The following is a 16,462-nucleotide window of genomic DNA, read 5'->3' on the forward strand; positions in this document are numbered from 1 at the left end:
TCCTCAAAAGATATTTTTTTTCTTCCAAACAATCAAAGCGGCCACCCGAAAAAAAAAAAAAAAGCCAGCGTGTTTTGCAAGTTGGTTTTCCCCCTATGCGGCCGTTGCGTTGGGGGAAAGCCAGCTTGCAGAGCAAAATGGCGCTCTTGGCAGTTCGATATATCGGTAGCGGCTGCTATTTTTGTTCGATGTAACCGTAGTTTTTGCTATATATTATCACTGTAACATTACTGTGCACAAAAATTGTTCGATATAAGGAATAATTCGATGTGAACGAATCCGATATAGTCGGGTTTGATTGTATTTAGAAAGGTTGAATGATCCTATATTGTCGAATAATTCGATATTGTCCAATACTTAAATTCGATTCGAAGCGAATGCCGAATAGAACAAAATTAGAGTGGCTACTCATAATAACCGAATATTCGACCATCCCTAGTAAATACACGTTCTCCACACTTCATTGATTTTTTATGATCTATTGCCACAGTTCCTTATGCTAGTATGTCAAAACAAACAACAAAGCAGCCATCCACATGCAATGATGATCATCAATTTATTCGTTGATAAAAGCCCCGATATTCGTTGGCTCCCCCAGACAGTCGTGTCACGAGCCCCCTTTAAAAGCCAATAAGACGATGTTCCTCGGCGAAAGGTTTGGGTCAAAGAGAGGCACAAGGCAGCTTGATATACCTGAAAGATGGAACACAGATATCAGATGAACTCGCATGCTGGCTGAACATCCTTCAGAATGGTGCTACTAGTAGTATGGCTGCACATGATGCACACCTTTGTCACATGGACATTCTAAGGAACATTAAACAAACTGTTAGTGGAGAACCAAAGTATCACTTCCTGCCATATGGTAATTTAACGGTAACCCCAACAGCCACTTGCTAAATGCCTCTTAAAATGCCCACGTGAAAATGGGATAAGACTGTGCTAGAACAAAGCTATTAGCCACTGCTATTTCGGCAATGGTGCCCATCTGGTACCACTAAAAAAAACACTGCCAGCTGTCCAAGCAATAAGCTCACATTCCCACTGTCCGGGTGCTGGCTGCGTGCTTTAATAAATGTTTGGATGACATACTGTAACTGGTAAAGTGCTGCTGAGACTGTTATGCTTCGTGAGTCTATGCAATAAGGACCAGTGCATGATTGGCCATGTCTCCTACATCCTATCACATCTGTCTCCTAAATAAACAATGAATGGTTCAGTAAGTCGAGTTAGACCGAAGAGTGTTCAGCATGTTTGTTTAATTAAGGGCGACATTGGTCATTTGAAACAAAATATTCCTAAAAACTTTTTTTTTTTTCGAAAATGGTGTTGAAGTTTACAGCTATTTTTCTTGTGATCTGCCAAATTTCTTATTTTGAAGACTAATATTTGAGCCATAATATCACTTTATGGCATCTACACGGGCTGAAATTGCCCTGAAGCTGACGCTAAAACAACACTTTCTGAAAACACAAATTTTGGACTCCTTAAAAAATTTCAGGAGGGATATCTCAGCATCTAGGGCAGACAGAAATACCGTAAAATACAAGTTTGAGTGGGCGAGCACCCACTCAAAATTTAGAGATAATCGCGAAAAAATAGGGGATGGGCATCCGGTCATCAATTTTACATATCAATGTACTGTGCATATTTTCTGAGATCTTACAATTTTGGTATGGGCGCTTAGTGTGGTATGGGCGGATGCACCGTATGCTACGGTAGTATAACTTTTTAGCAACATGTAGCTAAACGTAAAAAGCATGCGATGTTGAATGCAGATTTTTCAATATAGGTGTAGAAAAATTTTTGACTGTCGTTTTATTGCTTGGAAGCCAGACATTGAGCATTGAACAGCAATGTGTTGTAGAGTCACTAAGAGTGGTTCAACATTGCATTCTTCATAATTTGTAGTATCTGACCATATGTTTAAGCAATCATCTTAGAAAAATGGTCTTTCACTATAGTTTTCGGAAACAAAATCTGGTAAGTTATAATTATCCTGAGAACTATCTAATTAAAAGAAATAACAGATATTTGAGATCAGCCCAAAAGTTTGAACAAGCCTGTTCTGTTTCACTTGGCTTGATGACCGAGAAGGAACACTTCTTTATACTTCTAGAAGATCCAAGCTTGAGCTTGCCCTTACCCCGAGCTTAAAGGATAAAGAGGCCAACATTATCTTGCCGAGTAAGTCTCGCCCCAGCTCACTCCCGAACATTCTAGGTCGAATATTCGAGGTCCCAAGTATTAGATAGGGAGCCAAGCATGGCCTTGAGATTCACTCTCTCTCGCAGTCTCGTTCCAGCCAGCTGCTTTGATGATGCCGCGATATTCGCTGCTAATGTTTCGACACTCATTCTTTCTTTTGTTTCTGGCACAAGTTTGCCATTCAAAAGTTCATTTTCAGTTTACGCTCTACGAGCCTTTTCCATCTGCGACAATGTGCCAGCTGATTGTGACATGCCTCCACTTTGAATCCGGGATCGGCGCTCGCTCACAGTGTTTTGCTACTTAACGCACGACCTCCAGGCTCCAAATTTCACTGCATGAGTTCATGCTGTAACCTTTAGTAAATTCCCTTTAGAAAATTTTAGCCAATTTCCATGAAACAATGACACCAAGTGACAAAGCCACCAGATAATTAATGCTTTGACTCCCAATTCTTTTTGTGGGTGCCGCCGTTTTTATATTTAGTGGCACAGAACAGGCTCAACTGGCGATGGCTACGATTCGAAAATGCGACTTCCCATGACTTACGTACAGTGTGGGGAAGCAGAGGCGATACGGTTTTGATCTGTCGCGGACTACTTTAACATTTTTGGAGGACAGACAAGTGTTTCCTGCAATTTCAGATGAAGTTCAGATAAACGGCAACCACGATTTCGGGCACCAAGACGACGGAAGCGTCCGTACCCTGAAGCGTAGCTTACGTAGGGGCTCCGCTAAGAGACTTTGACAGCCACTCACCGTGTTCCGAAAGGTAGAGGGCCCTGTCCGTGAGGACGAGCGACTCGACGACCGGAGCCAGGAGCAGACGTAGCGAGTAGAACAAGACGACACGCTTCCACTCTTTGAGGAGGGATTCCAGCTCCGGGGCATTCAGGTCTTCCTCGGGGATGGGCAGGGGAAATTTCCGGAGGGCCTTCCGGGCGTACCTACATTGGACATTGTGCGATGGCTGCACTAAATTACAATCGCGCGTTTTTAACCCTTTGTGTTGGCCGTTGCAGTACATGTACGGCAATGAATGTGTATTAGAAAGTGCCTGCCTAAACGCGAAACCACACGCACCGCAGAAGGAGTTGCTGCTTGCTACATCTTTGGGGAACTACAACCATTATATCTGTGCGGTGTTGGGATTTTTTGGGACCATTTATAGTTTTGAGATCCGACAATCCGCACATATTGATGTGCAAAAAATAGTAGTCCCTTTCAATGTTGGCTGCTCTGGCGGTTGTGGCAATTGAAGCACTGTCTCTTCCGACTCGGACCTTTAACACATCTCAGAACTTAATTCGCAGGATGAGAGTTTACCATCCTATGGAGAGGATCTGTAAAGTACCTTTCGTTCAGGATTTGAAACCGCTAAAACATTGCGGAAGCAGACGTACCAAAAAGAAATTGAAGGAAAGAAAGGTGACATTTTGCATTCAATATTTCTATTGATTGCTTCTAAACCTGAACAGCTCGCAAGCGATGTACGTGCTCCCGCTAGGTAATAAAAAGAAAAAAAAAACCTGTGCATTGACCTCTCTTTATACTGTTCCTTTAGAAACAAAACCCAACCACAGGGAAATTTCTTTTTGAAAAAAAAAAGAACTCAACCGTCACGGGTAAAGTTTTATGCCACAAAATAATTGTGGGGGGGGAGGTTGCAGTGTTAGTCTGTTTGAAGTAGAATTGAAGAAGAAACTGACATTTCTACCTGCAAACTGCACCTTTTACGGTTACTCTAGTTTGTGTTGCTTAAAAAACGAACACCTTTAAAGTTTTAATATGGCAATAACAAGCTAGTAACTCCATAAATAACATAGCCATGGTTGCTTAGCTTGGTGCGAGGTATCTGACTCTAGTCACAATTGCTTATTTAATTAATGCAATTAAAATTTAAATTTCAGACTGGGTTTACTGAACAAACTGGATTTATTCAAATTTCTAGAACCCAAGCTTAGCACAGATATAGAATTAGGGACGGCATGGTTTCAAACAGGAACAAAGAACCCTACAAATGCTATGAATATGCAGTCACTTGCAATATGAAAAGGACGGAAAACTAGATGTGGAACACGTGAGGCAGAATGCACTGTGGCATTCTCCTGTTCCACGTCACGTACTGGAACGCCGTATCCCGTCTGCAAGACTTTGCGAAGCGTTTGCTTACTCTGCAAAAGTCATGGCAGCAGCACGCTTGACGCTACCCAGACCGCTGTGCTTTAGGTCCGCGTAGTTGCGCACAATCACAGTCTCCAGCAGTGCCCTGTAGCAGTGGATCTTGAGCAACGACGGCTCCTCTGCGCACAACATGCCACACTGCCTGCAGCAATCGACCATCAACCGACCGTAAGAAGACAAAGAAAAAACAGTCACCAAAATCGTTGTCCAGATTGGTGTTGAAATGGAAAGTATTTTACGCCGTCTTGTACTGCGGTAACGTTTCTCTATTGAACTGCTCGGGAACTGCTGTGGGAATTCTAGGAATATTTTAGTTGACGTCCATGAAGTCTTTAATGGTATTTAGAACCAATTCATGCGATTTTCTGACTTAACTGTCTACTTCCCGTGGACGAGCCGCCCGCAACCAGTCAATGACTTTTGTCGTAGCTTTACAGCAGTTCAAATGTTTCTCTCTTACAATATAAGGATACAATCGTAATACGGCATGTACAGTTGAACCCCGCTACAACGAAATTGAGGGTGCATAAGAAAAAATTCGTTGTAGTGAAAATTTTGTTGCGAAATTTACAAAAAAAAATGTCATACCTGAAATGGTAAAGTTCAAAAATCTGTACAAACCATGTGTATACCATACATGGCCTTGTCAAGCTCTTCGTGCATCGACGGTGTCGGTTTCTTTCGCTTGGCCGATGTCCCCGATGCAAGAGCCTTTTTGACTGCATCTTCCGACTTTTGGATCGTCATCAAAAAACTCGGAGAAATTCTGAACTTTTTCGCGATGACAACTTTCTTCTGTCCCCTTGCAACACCGGCCAGGATGCGAGCTTTATCTTCTAAAAGTAAAAACTTCCGCGTTTTGCTTGGCCGTGCCATGTCCAGAAAGCCCGCATACTGTATTGACAAAAGGACGACTGACAAAACAAAGAGGACGACTGAGCATTGGCTTTGGATAGTCTGCAGCAGAGGATTATCAAGCCAAGAGCTAGGGTGCAAGCAACATTGGTGCAACAGCGAAGGAGGGCTGGAAAGGCCTGCCTCATCGCCGTCGCCATCGAGTAATGGCGGCTTGCACGCTCGGTCAACGTTGTGTTCATTGCACTCTAGTTCCGGTTATTAGTGGCAGTTTCTAGACGTTCAACACACGATTTAAACTTTATAGTAGACAAATTTGATGTGGCAAAATGCGAAGTGCTCGGAGGCTTGTTTTTCGTACGAAAAATTAAACTTTCAAACTTTGAATTGCACTGTCAAATTTTGTTCAAGCGGAACGGCACAAGAAACCGTGTATGTACGCTGTAGTGAGAATTTTTATGCACTGACTCCTATGAACTGTTGACGGGGAACTGAAAAATATTTGTTGAACTGGAAATTTCGTTGAAGCGGCATTCGTTGGAGCGGGGTTCGACTGTATATAAAAACGTAATGAGACCCTTGCTAATGGTGTCTGTCCTTCAGAAGCTAATATATGATATCACATTCGCTGGGCACATTACCCCATGTGCATAATTCAAGCAGGCATATAACAGATGCTTACCGCCTGCTTTGTTGGGTTACAAACTGACTGACAGATGCGAAAGTGCATAGGGTTCGCTCACAAATGCTCTCACAGCTAAAACTTGTTGACTGCATGCTAATTTGAGTTATAATGCTGTGCACCCACCTCTGAGCCTGCTGAGGTAGGCCTCCAATGCATGGCACGCGACCTCCCTTGCCTGGTATGAAAGCCTAGCACGCTCTCCCAAACTTAGAACGTGCTGACTCATGGGGTAGCCTACTGGTTTGCCTCGGTTCCTGGTACTGGAAAACCAATTGCAAGTACCATGTTGGCATTGTCTTGGTCCAAAATGCTCCGTAGAACTCCGTTTTCAAAGTGGAAACATGTGCATGTTGTCTCACTGCCAGTGTCAAATTTTTTTCTGGTTCACATTTGATGCAATCTTAATGATGCAACCCTTAGTGTATAATACACCATATTAGAATTAGATTATGTATTTGAGTAATACACTAGTTAAGTTACACAGCGCCGTTAATTGTCATTAAAGGGGCTGTGCGATAATGTTCGCTCGGAATGCTCTTCACTGTACACGAGTTTACAGACACTAGTGGGACCTAAATACACTCGCACGCAATGCCAGTGACCAAGAAACTCCTTTGTTGCGGTAAAATTTCAAGGACAAAAGCGAGCGTTTTTGTTCAATCTCTCGTTCGCAAACCTTGATGACATAGCTGGGCGGTCCCAGGACCGCCCAGTGTTGATGTTTGAATGCGGCTCACAAATTGGACCCGAACATTGAGTGAGCACTCGATTCGGGCTCGTGATAACCGATAGCTGGACAAGCATTCGGGTAGTGGCCCGTGTCCAATCGCAGCAACGATGACGATAGCCGAACCTTAAAAATGTATGGAACTCGGCACGTGTCCTGTGCTTTGCCAACCTCAGCGCATCACTATGATCATCATTGGCAGCATACAATCGGTTCTGGCTGCAACTTGAAAAGATGAACAGTACTCGCTTTTTTAAAAAATTTTTCTGCGACTCCATTGCCTCTGGTGAAAAACGAATGAGTGTTTCGTAGGTCATTAATCTCAGGGATTCGTTCAAAGCGGTATTCGTGCCAAGTACGAAAATTGTTGCATCGCTCCTTCAAGCCAACGACAGTTGATTCAATCGCAATAAGCAAGAGTAACCCAGCGGCGCCAAGTGTAACTGAGCCGCTAACGATCGAATTGAGCCGAGCTGGCCTACCTCAGTTAACTGTGATGGGGTTCACCCCAATAGAGCTAAAGATGGCGGCGTCCTCTACACTGTCGCCAATGGTCAGCGCCAGCGAAGCACTCACTATTGCGGAAGTCTGGGGGAGGTATCTAGGAAGTATCGTAGCAGCAAACATTGTCGCAAGAGGTACGATTTGAAGTCAGCAGCAACTAAAACTATCGCAGCCCGTCGCAGAAGCCCACGCTCAGTGAGCGCGGCCATTGCAGTGTCAAAGCTGATAAGACTTTCGTTGTCTCTGTTGCCTGAATCCACGTGAAACGCTCTAATTACTGTTTCTTTACTCAAAAAAAAACAAAAACAGTTTAACATATAATTATTTGCATCGCTTTTGAGAAAAGGTAATGTGATATCAGTTTTGGTCTTGTTTCGGTTTAAACTGGGATTGACAGTTCGGGTTGTTAGGCCTATGTACGATGTAACACCGGACAATTTAGTTAACCTCAATGACAGTTGAAAGATGCCAACGATCGTTGGCTTAATGATCGTTGAGAGCGCTCGTGCAAATAGAGTATTATACTCTTATTACAGAAGTTGTCCTTTCTTTCGTACATCACAGTAGTGGAACTGTCGCACTATTTGTGCCTAACTGCACCAGAAAGAACAACCTGCTACATGCTGCTCCAAAGGGTGTATTTGTGCACAATTTGCGCCATGTCTGCGGTAAAAGCGAGCTGTTCTCGAAAAGGAAACTGAAAGTGTCTGACACGTAGCATTGATGGCGATGCCACTGAAAATGAAGAAAGTACAGCTGTTGTTTCTTTTTCGGATGCCTAAGCACTATGCACGAAGAGTAAGGTTGCGCGAATATTTGAATAGTAGTTCCAAATAATACGCTGTTCGATATTTGTTTCAAAATGAACTGCGATGTTCATACTTTTCAAAGCGTCGATTGCGGCGGGTTAGCCTCCTCGAGTGTGCCTCCCCTTGAACACCGGTGCACTCCGCAGAGGCAATACCCGCGGCGCTGACACCGCGATTCGCTTCACCGCAGCGCAGCCGTGCGCTTAGGCGGAAAACACACTGTCAAAGCGGTATGGTGCAAGCGCGCGCCTAGTGTATAAAAATAAAAAAAATAATAAAAGGAAACATTGTGCTTGTTGATATTTACATTGCAGTAAGATCTTCACAATTTAACTGTGGCTATTCTGCAACAGTATATGTTAGGCAACGATCTTCTAACAACCTGTGTTCAGTATTCGTGCTTGTTTTTGTTTTCTTTTTAATTCAGAATTGAAGATTTGCATACAGCAGGAATATTTATAAATCCTCTCAATTAGGTATGGCTGGGATCCTTTATAGGCTTAATTGTATGTCAAATCTGTTGTTTGCTTGCCATGCCAATGTAGGTATTGAACTTTCTGAGGCCACAGTCTATGACCATAGCCAGACTACATTTAACAGAGCTCATAAGTGGGCAATTAAAAGCTTGCAAACAACTTCACGAGTTCAGGTGAATTTTTGTTTAAGCATGGTGCAACAGTACTGAAAGGCGTAAAGAAAGGCAAAGAAACTATTGCGCGGAGAAAAGCCCAGCAACTATTCAATATTGGATTAAAACATATTCAACCAAAACCACTAAACACTTTGAATTTTCTTCGAACCCGAAGTCTATTATTTGCACATTCCTAAATACTACAAGGCAAAGAGCAGCATGACACACATTCCACACAAAAATGTCCGTTCGATGTCGAACTCGCAACAATTATGCCACCGTGATACAAACCCTACAAAGTAGCCAAGAACAGCCTTTTACGTCAAACACAGACTGAAGACGTTATCTGTACTCCTAATAGGTAGGTTAACTGAGACATCGGCAAAATTATCCGGGTACGATTGTTCAATCAATAAATATCTGTAGCAGCCAGGTCCCCTGTAGGTATGACACTTTAAATAATCTCCCAACACTCCAACAACTGCAGTTTTTTTTCAGAGGCTAACTTTCAAAGAGATTGTTTAAAATTTTGCGACATGATGAAAGCCCAAAATTGTCCGCTCCAAAAGTGGGAATCTCTGCTCCAAAATTCGTTGCTCCCTGTTAGAAGAACTGCTCCAAATCACCACTTGTCAGTTCCACCACTGACAGCAGTCAGACGTACCTAATACAACAGACATTCACATTTCTGGAGCCTTCTACATGTGCCTTTGAACAAAATGTGAGAGATGGAGTACAGACATGGATGGGTACCTCCCACCATAAAGAAAAAAAATATAATTATTAAATTGTGCAACAGAAAAACAAAAATAGAAACAGAAAGCTACTGACCCATCACAGCTAAGCTTCATGTAGCAGCAGCCAACTGACACCAGCCCCTGAACTGCCGGAGTTTGTGTGAAGAGACGCACAATTGATGAGCCAAGGTCGCCACATGTGTGAAGCCCCACCAGCACAAACTGCGGATAGAGAAAAGGTTAGGAACTTGTACGGTAATAATCCCTGGAGAAGGGTAACAAAGGACAAACACAAATCTCCAAACACAGGTAGGCGACAGGTGCGCGACCAAAATAATCCTTCTGGTCCTGGTATCGAACCAGGGACCTCCCCATTTCCAGTGGAGCGCTCTACCAACTGAGCTAACCAGGGGTTAGACGTCAGTAGAGCAAACAGGTTTTATCAGTTGCTACCAGTCTAACACCAACAAGGGTGAACGGCCTAGCTTGCTTGCACCTTTGCATTAACATCATAACCTTAAAATGGAGGCCGTTTACCCTTGTTGGTGTTAGACTGGTGGTAGCTGATAAAACCTGTATGCTCTACTGACGTCTAACTCCTGGTTAGCTGAGTTGGTAGAGCGCTCCAATGGAAATGGGGAGGTCCCTGGTTTGATACCAGGATCAGGCGGATTTTTTCGGTCGCACACTAGTCACCTAGTTGTGTTTGGAGATTTGTGTTTGTCCTTTGTCCTCCTTGTTCCCCTTCTCCAGGAATTATTATCGTCGTTCTTGTACAGCTCACTTGCACCTTTGCATTAATTGCATTATCATCACAAATTTGAATTTTTGTCAATGTATTAATTGTGTTTACACAGTAATCTGTAAGATGGGTCGCTGTATTTTGAACCTTTAGACAAGCAAGATCAATGCGAGTCGATATTTCAGTTTTTTTCTACAGAAGTTTGTCCCAAGCTGTTTTAGAGGTATACCTATACCAAGGTCGGGAATAACAAATAGTATTGTATTCCGCGTCACTCAACTAGCACGAAAGTTGTGGTGTGTTTAATCTCAGCAGAGGAAGACTCATGTGCTACACTCCCCATTGACATTCAGGAAACAAAAGGGAAATATAGTCTTCGCAGTGCCTCGGTGTTGCTCACGCGAAGAGCAAGTCGTCTGCTTTTTGTGCAGGAGTTGCGGTGACGTCAGAAAGATGCTCAGCACAGATTGGCTTTGATTGGAAGGATAGCAGGTAGACCTCAACGCTAGATGCCTTGAGGTCTACCCACTATTTTTTTCAATCAGCCAATAAGAGCTCGGCGTTCTGACATCATTGCAACCCCTGTGCAAGAAGCAGACGAACTTGCGCTCTGCATAGGGTCGTGCTACCATTGCTCATTGTGCCCTGCCAACACTACATAATCACAGAAAGAATTCAAAGAGATAGTGCGTGTTACAAAGGTTCCACCTATCAAAGCCAAGAGTCTATCCGTCATTATTTGCTTCAAAGTAAAGGGAAAGAAACATTAAATGGCAAAATTGCCCGATGTTAACGCCCCAAGCCAGACGCGTTCAGATTAAAGCGCCGTGAGGTTCCCACCTTGTTGACACGAGGTCCCGGTTCGTTCCATGCCCGATTCGCCACCTTGGAAGGAAGAAAATTAAAAACAAAAGTGTATATTTTACGAGCTCCCAGTGTGAAATCAGAGCACTCGATAATGTTATCATGTAAAGCTTGGGGCAGTGTCTGATCCACTTTTGTTGACCTTTGTGTTCAGAACATTGAATCTAGAACAAGTGTAAGAAAAAAGAAAAAAGCAGTGATTGGGTTTATTTTTACTGTTTCTCAACTACTGGTTTCTCCCATGAATCCATGAGCATGTAGCACATGGAGTGCCATTGGCAAAACCTCATTTCTGAAACCAGCGGAAGCAGGATAATCTTTTGGCAGTATATAATCCAGTTAGCAAAAAGACATGATAGAATCACAGTCAATGGTCTTCAAAAATACTAAAGTAAGAAAAAATAAGTAAAAACAAAAGGTAACAGCTAATAAATAGTCGTTTGTGGATTGGACCAGTTACAGGAATGTCACAATAACATATTTTTGTGCAAGTTCGAACGAGTATTTGGCTCCATGCAGCCAGTCCGTGTTTCACGCCTCCTTCAAGTCATCGTTTCGGAGCGAGTTAAGAGGCGTACCTCTTCCAGTTGGTCCGGGGTCGTGGCCATGGAGACCTCCAGCTCGACATGCTGGGGAGGTTTCTGGCTCTCACCTCTCGACTTTGTGTCACCTCCTTCCGCAGTCTCGCCGCTTTTCTTCTTAAAGTACGACACTGCCTGCCCCAAAACAAACGGGAGGAGCCATTTTTGACGAATTGGGCTCCTACCAACCGAATGGAGAACATGCGCGTCTTGTGCGAAAGCTACGGCGGCAAAGGCCGGGCGTACCTGGTCGTCGAACCTCTTAGCAGACGACAGGTGGCTTCCGACGAGGTCTACCGTGGCAACGCCGAGATTCTTATCTAGTGCCAACAAACGGGCCAAGTGACCCTGGCCCGAACCGACGTCCATCACGTGCCGACAGCCGCACTTCCGAGCGAGAAGTTCCACCACCCAAAGAGAAAAGAAAACATTAAAATAGCTATATTATGTTTCGATCATTCGAGCATCTATCATACTACTTCCAAATTCAAAATTTAAGAACAAGACGTGGCGACTGATAAAGCGTCCTCAAAACTGAACAGTCACGTTTAGAATGTGTCGTAAAAGCTTGCAAGTATACTGAACTCTCTAAAAGGATTCTTTTAAAATGTCTGGATGGCAGGTGTATGTCACAAGGTAAATTCTCTCCCCTAAAATATATTTTTTTAATGTAATATTTATGTTGAGCGACTCATTTCGGCGATTCCAGAACAAGCACCCATTCTGACATCAATGACATGAAATAGATGCATGCTTCAGAATTGCTCCCAACTTTTTTTCTAAAGGCAATTTTATTTTTTCTGATGGTTGGGGCCTGAATTTACTGTGTGTCTTGTCACAAAGTCTGGAGTTTGACCAGTCGGATGTCAAAACCAACATGCACTGGGAGATGGTTCCCCCTCTGTGCCAACGCCGACGCACGCAGTAAACGGCAAAGCGAGATGAACTCTATATTCAGTGTCGGTTTGTGGCACGGACCGATCGAGTGAAAATGCGAAGACTTACCACGGCTAGTCTAGTTATCTCGTGCTGTTTCTTGGACTTGACGTGCTTGCGGAAGGCGTGGGTCATGTTCCGGTTGTTGCTTGGGTCAAATGGCGGCCACTCTCGATCGCTACTGGGGCCTGTAATTTTTTGTTTGTTTTTGAAGGAGGGTGAAAGGAAAAACAGGATCAGTGGGAGGAAAGGAAACAGGTTTTTGTGTTGATCACAGCAGAGTGAAAAGATAAGTTTGTTTTTTAGTTATTGCAATTTGTGAAGATGCAAAAAAGAAAACAAGCCAATTTAATAAATAAATTGCTTCAATTAAACTATTACTAGAGAAGAAAACTGATACATTTACGTTTAAATTACAGGAATAAAAATTATCACCAGATTTATGAGACTAAGTAATAGTCAAATATTATATAATTATAGTAGTAGAAACAATTGAGTTAATCCTTTAAAGTTAACTGATTTATTGTGGTCGCTAATTGACAATAAAGTAACAGTTACTCGTAAAGTAGGAACGAATTTTGCTTTTAATGGCCCGTCATTTTATATTAGTGCACATCAGGAGTGTGCAATTCAGAGGCCACATACGAAAGGGACCTGGAAGCGATATGTGGCAAAATAAAACCCCACTATGATTAGAGTAACACAGGGACGAACGAGCAGTACAAGCAGACGCTTGGGACGGAAATTCCAAGCATTAGTCACCCCAACATGCGTCGTCCGTGGAAAAAACTGGGATGTGCGCCGGCGATTTGACCGCTCGTCGGCCGAGCGACAGCAACGTCGCAGCTGGGGCAAGGCACAGCAGGGACAGTGGCCAAACTGTGTCGTTTCTGCGGTAAAGGCGGTAAAAAGAGAGACATAAGAGATGTGCAGTTCAACACCGTTTGTCGGCGTGGCCGCCGACGAGGTGGGAAGAGTGGACTCTTCCGAATGCTCGGCACCCAGTGCGCGCTCGTAGCCTTTTGCTGTGCTTTGGCTGGGCTCGAGGCTCGTGATGCCTAAGCGTTATCCAAGTTAGGGAGCTCCTCCCTGCTGTTGCCATCCTGTCAGTAACAGCAGTTATGACTCGTGAGCAGCCTTGGACGTTTTGAAACTGCACCCACTCTAGTCGTGACTTTCGACTCCAAAGCACATCAGTTTTCAATTTTTAGGTTTTCAGTTTTAGAAACCAATTATACACCCTTACACTAAATTTGATAACCATATGCCCAATAGTTATGTTGATATAAAATATTTTCGACACATTGTGAGGCAGTAACAAAGTAAAGGAGTTCAACGTTTGAATGCATTTTTCTTAGCTCCACTTTTCGCTGCAAATTTCATACGAAGGAATCTTTTGTTAAAAGGTACAAGTATTCTATGCCACTATCAACATGTTTCTAAACTGAACTTTACTGGGGAATCGGGCTATCTACTTTATTTTGTTTTAAGTTGAAGTCCTCAGTGATAGAAGACTAAGCTTTCAAAAATTGACACAGGACAGATATGCATCTCAAATTTTGAGGTAATAACCTCTTCCTGAAATATTTACATTTGAGTTATTAAAACTAGATAGCCCAAGGTCCCATATCCCCCACTTTATATTCAAGCAGTCAGAATGGTGCTTAATAGCTTCATTTGCATATCATAGATTTCTTAATAAACAGTGACACATCAACTTATCCAGGTATCTAAATTTGTCTGAGAGCTGAAAGTTTGCACAGTACACCTACATCTGAAGTTTAATCTCCCCTGCGAATTTTATCCCAATCACATGAGTAGTTCAGAAGTTCAACCTCTAGCCAGTGTCCCTCCTTAATGTCGCAACTTTAAAGGGTCGACGAGCAACCAGAAAGGAGGAAACTCTCCCTCAATTCCCTTTTTCAGTTTGAGAAAAAAGGAAACTCTCCTTTCTGTGAAAGCAGCTAGGAGATGCGCTACCATGGGGAAAGGGGGAGAGAAGAGTGAGAAAGCGAATGGAGAGGAAACTGGAAACTGGTTTTCCTTCCCGCGGAAGGGAATTCAGTAGGTCGGCCTTCAACAGCGGAGATGCGGGATGATGCTATTACCATGCTCCGTTTCACCTTACGACGCATCCCGACACATGCTATGATCGCATTAGACCCGCCTTAGAACTTGACGTCGCAACGCCGGCAACACGGGCCACCCGTGTTCGCACGCAGCAACCAACTTCTGCGAATTGCCATCATCGCCACTAAATTTACATTTTTTTGCACTATTTTGACACTCAGTTACGCGCGATAAATGTGCTTTCATACCTTTAAATGGCACTGAGAATACACACTCATCTTTCTGAAATGGTTTAGTCCCAAAAACAATCAATATGAAACCAGAAACGAGTCTTCAGTTGTAATCATCACCGGCACGGGCTGTCATGTGAAAATATTGCATCCCCAATTGGCCGCTGCTGTTTCAAACGTCTCCGAGTTGTCCGTTCGTTCTGAGCCGGACGCGAACCGAGCAATTTGTGCTGCACTAGGGGAAGCTAGGAAACAACTCGTTAGCAACACCGAAATTGCTGGGAAAGTTGCCTCGTCTAAAGTGGGCCTTAGAGCCAATCACGAGCTCCATGCACCGCATGTAACTGCCCGCTCCGTGCGGGGCTCTGCCCATCCGGAAGGTCACAACGTGCTCCCAGCTATGAAATGGCTCCGACCAGTGGCTTGTAACACCGTCTGTGGTATATTAAGAGGGTACAGAATCGAAACTTGAAATATCCTCAAAACACTTAGAAACAGGTGAAATATGATTCGTGATATACTTAAATGATAATCACACGCTTGCATTTTCAGTGGATGGCTGGCTATATTCTTAGTTCCAACCAACAAATTCTGGTGAGTGCTTCAAAATCGGTCATTGAGGCGGCGCGATGCGTCTTGGGATATTTGCCCGCGACGTCACGCCCGCAATGTTACGGACCCGTAAGCGGCCGAGGGTACCGTAATTCAGATCGTCGTCACTAGGCGGCGCCAGCTTTATCGTCAATGTGTTACAATCCTGCCAAGTGGGCATACCCGAGGTATGGTGTACTAGAACCGAGAGGCGTGCCAAGCGCCGCTCGTTCTTGAACGCATCCGTGGGAAACTGCCGCACCTTGGCGCCACTATCATGGTCTGCCCAGAGCCTTATATTGGGAGAGTTTGGCCAGTGGGTGTGGCAACGAAGGCGCCGGAGAGGAGAAAAGTAAATGAAAGGGAGAAGAGTGCCGAAGGAGCGAGAGAGAAAGAAGGGAGCAGAGAGGAGACGACCGCCCTTTTTTAGCAACGCTGTCCGAGACTGGTCGGAGGAGAGCACTGCTGAGGCTACGCATCGTCTGCTACGGGCCGACTTCCTTTCGCCTGAATAAAAGTTTGTGGCCATACGCCCAAAAATCTTCATTTATTAGCTTTTTAACCCACCGAGGAATAACAGAATGTCATTTTCTTGCCAGAGCCAGCGATATAAAAGGCAATAATCGAGATTTAGATGCCGATCCTACGCATTCCGCCGGGAGAATGATCGAAGATGGCGGCCCTCCCCACTCAGGTGGGAGCAGCCGGGAGTTCACGCGCATGCGCTCATGCCTCTCGCTCTACGCCGCGTGCTAATTGGCTCACTCGGAGGGGATCGTTACTGCGGCGAGACCATAGACTCACCAAACTCACCCCATATACGGCTCTGGGTCTGCCACGTTGTGCATTCCAACGAAGCTCGATTCCCCAACTACCATGTGATATTAGGAAATTGTTTTATTAGTTTTAAAATTGCTTTCCTTGCAATTACAAAGGAAAGACTGGCGTTTTTGAGCTGCTGTCATAAAAAAGAAGACGTCTACACGGAGATATAAGCGGCAAAATTTCGCTTCCGTATCCCTTTTAAGGGCAACTCCACCCAATTCCAAAGATTTCGGGATGGCGAGTGATTTTGCATTAAAAAACCCTAGTAAAAGTCACTACGACA

General features: G+C 44.0%; 1 protein-coding gene and 1 non-coding gene across 2 annotated transcripts; both read right to left on the reverse strand.

Annotated features, from left to right (window-relative positions):
• Window positions 1–538: 538 nt before the first annotated feature.
• LOC8032402 (protein RRNAD1) lies at window positions 539–16,202 on the reverse strand. Its single transcript, XM_029969192.4, has 11 exons — window positions 16,168–16,202; window positions 13,226–13,353; window positions 12,533–12,651; window positions 11,774–11,938; window positions 11,525–11,662; window positions 10,923–10,967; window positions 9,435–9,562; window positions 6,056–6,192; window positions 4,382–4,511; window positions 2,968–3,155; window positions 539–693 (listed from the first exon to the last, which is right to left on the reverse strand). Exons 1-11 carry the CDS (start codon window positions 16,200–16,202, stop codon window positions 608–610), a joined length of 1,299 nt encoding a protein of 432 aa, XP_029825052.3. The 3' UTR covers window positions 539–607.
• Window positions 9,678–9,752, reverse strand: Trnas-gga. Its single transcript has one exon. It is a non-coding gene; the product is annotated as a tRNA-Ser (tRNA).
• Window positions 16,203–16,462: the final 260 nt, after the last annotated feature.

This window comes from Ixodes scapularis, unplaced genomic scaffold (assembly GCF_016920785.2).
Source record: "Ixodes scapularis isolate PalLabHiFi unplaced genomic scaffold, ASM1692078v2 PGA_scaffold11__112_contigs__length_91849675, whole genome shotgun sequence".
NCBI lineage: Eukaryota > Metazoa > Arthropoda > Arachnida > Ixodida > Ixodidae > Ixodes > Ixodes scapularis.

Coding starts and splice junctions, on each gene's coding strand:
- LOC8032402 (XM_029969192.4), bottom strand. CDS start 16,202: ATGCACAACGTGGCAGACCCAGAGCCGTATATGGG. Junction 6,193..9,434: donor ATGAAGCTTAGCTGTGATGG/GTCAGTAGCTTT, acceptor TTGGTTTTCCAG/TACCAGGAACCGAGGCAAAC. Junction 3,156..4,381: donor GCTGCCATGACTTTTGCAGA/GTAAGCAAACGC, acceptor TGTCCAATGTAG/GTACGCCCGGAAGGCCCTCC.